Below are 5878 nucleotides of genomic sequence, written 5' to 3' on the forward strand. Positions count from 1 at the left end.
AACAGTTTATTAGGAACAATCAAAGCTTAATTTCAAACTAATTTTTTGCCATCCTTACTCCAGTCACACAATCCTTCAGAAATCCTTTTAACAATCTTATTTTCTACCAAAAAAAAAAACCCATTCATTATTATTTTTATCATTATTAATGTTTAAAAAGAACTGAGAATATTTTCATTTTTTTTAGGGGAAATAAATTGAAAGAACTGCATTGTTTTTACATTTGTTAGAGTTATCTCTATTTGTTACATTTATATTATTTACATCAAGCTTTTGAATGGTATAGTATTGTATATTGTTATTGAAATTTCATAATGTTTCACTTGATTATACATTTAGTCAGGAATTATAGTTTGGAAAAAGTATTTGGAAAAAGTCTAACTAGTAAAATGTTTACATGTTATGTGAAAACTAGTACAAGTATATAAATAAATAAAAAGAGACTTACTCATGTTTATGATCTCTGCTGAATAAAGTGCTTCATTCTTTTTTGTCTGAGGAAATCCATTTCTCAAATCCTCAACCACATCACATCTTTTTGGGGTGAATTATGTCTCATTCCTCTCATCCCGAAGCAAACAGTAAAATAAAATAAAATCTTGAAGAACAGTCTTGCTGCTTTTTCTTCTGTGTGGGCGTATGCAAGCCGCGTGCTTCAGTTTGAATCTGAATAGCGCATTAAGCGTGGGGGCGTGGTCACATTAAATATAATGAAAGGAGACATGAAAAACAGACATTGCGTTGTTTTCATATGGATTACTTTATCTCAGAATATATTTGTTTTCGGCAGCACTTGTTTAGTTTAAATGTAAACATGTCAGGCTTTCTATAGATATCTCTCTCATGTCTCTTCGTTGAGTATTCACGGAGTTACTGTTCATTTTAATGATGTGTTTGTACATGACGATCAGCGGAGACGAAGGCTGCAGACAGCACACCTTGTTTGTTATCTTTATTTTATAAGTGCACAAAGGTTTTTTGTTAATATGTCTGTATACAAAAAAAAAACTAGACCCCTTACAGATTCGATCGATGTATTGCTTATATCTGTACGATTAAAACTGAGATTGTAATTTAAGTTCTTTTCGGGGTTATCAGGAGAAAATGACTCAAAACGCATATATGTGTTAATCGACTCGAAAGGGTTAAGTTGGAGTGGGAGATGTTTATTGTAAATGTCTTATTTTTCATGTCTTTACTTTTCTCTAAATGTTTAAAGTAACTATATATATATATATATATATATATATACTTTTATGAATGACACATAAATATATAATTTTGTCTAATCCTAGTAATATTTAATAACTTACAGTAAAATTACTAGTAAAACTATCAGTAGATACTAATAATTAGTAACGTAGAGCAGGACATGTTCTAAAAAATAAATGTTAAAATGGCTTGCCATATGGGTGCCTCACTTATGATGTAACAGTCCTTATATGGGAGTCAAGAGGCCACATATCAGCAGTGATGTTGATGGCACATCAGAGTTCTTATAAGCTCAAATGCAATATGGGAGAATGAGTCACCCCATTACCATATCTAGCACCCCTCCTGTATGGATAGGAGGATTCTGGAGATGACACAATTACTGTAACATTTAGGATAAAGTGTCTAATGTTTTTTCTATACTTAGAAAGGTTATAGATATCAGACTGGTGGAGCAGACAAGCAACTAGGATCTTCATATGAGTCATTTCACAAAACTAGCAATTTGTATCCCTTATATGTTTTTTTTTTCATTGTTCTCTAGAACTATTTAAGAAGCGTCATAGATAAAAGTAAAACTGGCAAACATTTGAAACTACCATATACACTTCCTTTTGGAAACAGTCCTAAAAATGTTTGAAGTAGTTTAAAAAACATGTTTATTTTTTTAAATGGTAAATGAACTGCATTTGTATAGTGCTTTCAACAGACCCCATGGCCATCCAAAGCACTTTACAAGTTGCCTCACATTCACCCATTCAGACACCGACTGCGGTGTCAGCCATTCAAGGCGCCATCCAGCTCGTCAGGAGCAGCTGGGGTTAGGTGTCTTGCTCAAGGACACCTCGACACTTGGTCAGGTGGAGCCGGTGATTGAACCACCAACCTTCCGGTTTGTAGACAACCTACATGAACCACTGAGCCACTGCCGCCAAAAGAGTCTTATGCTCACCAAGTCTGGAAGTCTTACTAAATACTGTGAAAACAGTAATATTTTGAAATATCTGTTGCAATTGTGTAAAATATGGTAAATACACCAAAAATTCCAGATTTGAATAGAATAGAATAGAATAGAATAGAATAGAATAGAATAGAATAGGCTTTTTTACCTTACCAGTCAACAGTAGAACAGTTAGTCAAGTTCTCTCCCATAACATGACATTTATACAATATCTCCACAATGTTTTTTTGGTTTCCTTAGGTTGACCCATGCAAACCTTGTTGACTGTGAAGGACTGTCCTGAAAAGGTGAAAGGGACTTGCAGGGTTACTTCCGTGACTCTAATGTGTTTAAGAGCTAGCTCTACTTGACACAGTTCAGAACGGATGGCTCAGCTAATCGGCAGGACTGTGCGCAGCAGGACTGGTCCAAATCCACTGGCAGAGTGTTATTCCAGTTCCTCAATGCTTCAAGTCCCTTTCACACCATGATATGAAATCTGTTCTTTCACTAAAGAGTTTTGTATACTGTCTTAAAAAACTGACTTGATAACCATTTGCCGTGTCAGGTTTTTAGTTGGGGATGTCTCAGGTAAAACTGGTTCATTTCCTCCAAGAGGATTATTCTGAGGGCGATTAGCCTGGCTACCGGCCTTAATGCTCAAACTATAGTGAGCATATGGGTGTTTGCTAACCACCTGTCTGCCTACTGAGGGGACATCAGTTGGACAGTCGAAGGCATAGAGGAAGAAGGCTGGAATGATTGGGCTGGATGTCTATCTGTATCCAGACGGTCTTAGGGTTGCTACACCAGACGATATAGAGAAGTGGGAATCTGAGAGTGAAATGTTTGAACCGAATGTGCGTCTCTTCGTGGCTCTGTTCTCATACAACCCTGCGATGATGTCACCAAACCCTGAAACAATGGAGGAGGAACTGCCTTTTGAACAAGGACAGATCATTAAAGTAAAGATATTTATTTTTTGGGCTCTTCTCGTATATTGATTAACAATTATTCAGGATGTCATAATAAGTCAAATGTAACTTTTGCTTTTTACGTGGACCTGCTAAATGAAATGCATGATCTTTAGATAATTTCTCTCCTACTTAGCTCATGCTCTGATTTGCTCTTTTGAAGGTATACGGAGATAAAGATGCTGACGGCTTCTATAGCGGAGAGACAGGTGGTCGCTTCGGTTTTGTGCCGAGCAACATGGTTTCTGAGATTCCTGTGGAAGACGGAGAGCTCAAACTTCGTCTGTTTCAGCAGGGGTTTTTACCAGAGGAGACGCCTTCCATAGGCAAGCATTTACATTTATATAGCCTTCTGTTTGTGTGATTAAACTAGCCATACATTTAATAATATATATTTTTTTTAAAGTACACTTGTTTGGATTTAGGGATTGAGTCGTGACTATTTTGTGCTTTTAATTTTAGCACCCAGCGAAACGTCTAGTGTGCCGGATGGTGTGAAGGTCCACAGGATGGTGGCCGTTTTCGATTATGACCCATGGGAAAGTTCTCCAAACATGGATATCGAGGTTATTGCTTTTTCCAATAAATACATACAAAATGCGAAAAATCCAGTTATAATATAATACACACAATATATATTAACATTTTATAAATAATTTATTATATTAAATAATATATTATACAAGTATGGTCACACTTTATTTTAAGGTCCATTTTGCGCTATCAAACAACCCATTAAATACGACTTATCTGATCTATCTATCTATCTATCTATCTATCTATCTATCTATCTATCTATCTATCTATCTATCTATCTATCTATCTATCTTTCTATCTATCTATCTATCTATCTATTTATTCATTTACTTATTCATTCACACATCTTAGCTAAGCATTGTATGTGATTTATTGATAACTAGTCAACACTTCAAAAACACTTTTACAATAAATGAATTGTAAAATATCCAACAGAATTTAAAATCTGGGTGTTTTGGTTGTTTTCTTCTTTAGGATGAGCTTCCCTTTCGTGCAGGAGACATTATATATGTTTTTGGAGAAATGGACAGTGATGGATTTTATTATGTAAGTATTATGACTCTGTCTAGCACGCATGCGTTTTATTAAAAGTCGTAAGTTAAAGAATGACTGTTTTATATTGATCCAGGGAGATCTCCATGGTTACCGAGGTCTTGTGCCATCAAACTTTTTGCAACCCCTGCCTTGGGACTAAAGGAACTGAGCAATCAGAAATCAGGAACAGGAGAGTGACCTCAGATTGTGAATAGAACCCACTTTACTGAATTCAACAGCAGCTTTGCTGTTTTTTGTTTTTGTTTTTTTTAACCATAAAACGTGTACATTTCCTGTAATGTTCATGACGCATCATGGCACTAAATGCATTTGACCTTTCTACTACATATGCACTATGCTAAGCATCAATTAAATGCATAAAAGGAAATTAATTTATGATTTATACAAGAGCTTTTGGTAGCAGATTTAAAAGAATGATAATGGTAATTTAAGAATCATTGTTTTATATTGTTTTATATTGTTCAATATAATGTCTTTATATGATTTGAGCTATTTTTGTAACGTCCTTCCTGTATGCAGCAACTGCACTGGGGTTAATTTAACAACAGAATGATATCTTTACACACACGTACGCAGTTCATTTCTTCATTTTATAACTGTTTCATGAATTCAAAGATGCACAGATAAAGACGAATGCATTCAAAAACATCATCACATTACAATCAGTATTGAAACACCATCTTTATTAATATTTAATAAACAAGACATTCAGATTCAGCATCATTTGGTTCTCCATAAGATCATCCCTCGCCGCATACAGTACACTCATCCATAAAGTAGGAAACACTACACTGTGTAGAGACGTTTAGTAGTGCTGTCTACTTTATGAGTGACTGCACTGATGTTCCCGCCTCTTCTCTTCTCTTCACGCTCCAATCCTTTCTTTGCACGCTTCCTCTTACCTCCATGTGCTCCGAATGTTCACTTTACAGCACTTTGTTAAACCTAAAATGAAAATTAGATTGATATGTTGTGATTAAAGAAGTCAGGTCATGTTTTATTATGGTTGGATGTTCGGCTGCATCAGCTTTAATTGTTCATAGTGAGTCACTGCACTAAACTTCATGAGGAAGTTTAGAATCATGATTTTCTGCCAGCGCTGTATTAACATTTTTTATATTACATGTGTAATAAACTAAATTATCTAAAAAAAGGAAAAAAAAATTATAATGCCTCCACTTTTGCTGCTTTGTATAAAAAAATGTATGTGAAATGCATTGAATGTGAACTATTGGAATTCGCTATTAAAGCTTGATTTAGTAAAAGAAAAAAATGGGGTTGATGTTTTAATTGAAATAAATTGACTGTATTCACTTTTTTACACTTAATTTCAATTAGTAAGTTCTAGCAAATTCACCTAATTACATTCACTTACTTCAAGTAGTTTACCATTTAACCAAGTTGACAAATCCAGTAATTGAAAATAGTCACATTTATCCAGTATTTTAGATTAAACAGAAGAGCGGTGACTTACCAGTTCTCTGCCTGCTTGATCCCGGAAACAACAGCGAAAAGAGAAAGAAGTTGTCGCCTTTTAACACTTTTTAGGCCACATGGTGCAAACCACAGGAAGAGGCCCTGCAGTCGCTGTCTTAAAGAAGCCCAAAATGCACGCCTATTGGACTACAGCGAGTTTCGTTCGAAGACGGACTCGAATCAA

At 35.1% G+C, this 5878-nt stretch overlaps 1 protein-coding gene and 1 long non-coding RNA gene across 2 annotated transcripts; one reads left to right on the forward strand and one right to left on the reverse strand.

The window, feature by feature from the left end:
- The first annotated feature begins 2346 nt into the window (after window positions 1-2346).
- Window positions 2347-5351, forward strand: LOC113115556 (RIMS-binding protein 2). Its single transcript, XM_026283134.1, has 5 exons — window positions 2347-3117; window positions 3290-3452; window positions 3589-3692; window positions 4138-4209; window positions 4292-5351. Exons 1-5 carry the CDS (start codon window positions 2911-2913, stop codon window positions 4355-4357), a joined length of 612 nt encoding a protein of 203 aa, XP_026138919.1. The 5' UTR covers window positions 2347-2910; the 3' UTR covers window positions 4358-5351.
- Window positions 4881-5878, reverse strand: LOC113115557 (uncharacterized). The gene is made up of 2 exons (XR_003293908.1): window positions 5693-5878; window positions 4881-5163 (listed from the first exon to the last, which is right to left on the reverse strand). It is a non-coding gene; the product is annotated as an uncharacterized LOC113115557 (long non-coding RNA).

This window comes from Carassius auratus, chromosome 15 (genome assembly GCF_003368295.1).
Source record: "Carassius auratus strain Wakin chromosome 15, ASM336829v1, whole genome shotgun sequence".
Classification (NCBI taxonomy): domain Eukaryota; kingdom Metazoa; phylum Chordata; class Actinopteri; order Cypriniformes; family Cyprinidae; genus Carassius; species Carassius auratus.

What these genes read in the sequence shown, in the direction of transcription:
- LOC113115556 (XM_026283134.1), top strand. Translation starts at nt 2,911, where the DNA reads ATGATTGGGCTGGATGTCTATCTGTATCCAGACGGTCTTAGGGTTGCT. An exon ending in AACAAGGACAGATCATTAAA is followed by an intron (nt 3,118 to 3,289) that starts GTAAAGATATTT and finishes GCTCTTTTGAAG; the next exon opens with GTATACGGAGATAAAGATGC. An exon ending in ACAGTGATGGATTTTATTAT is followed by an intron (nt 4,210 to 4,291) that starts GTAAGTATTATG and finishes ATATTGATCCAG; the next exon opens with GGAGATCTCCATGGTTACCG.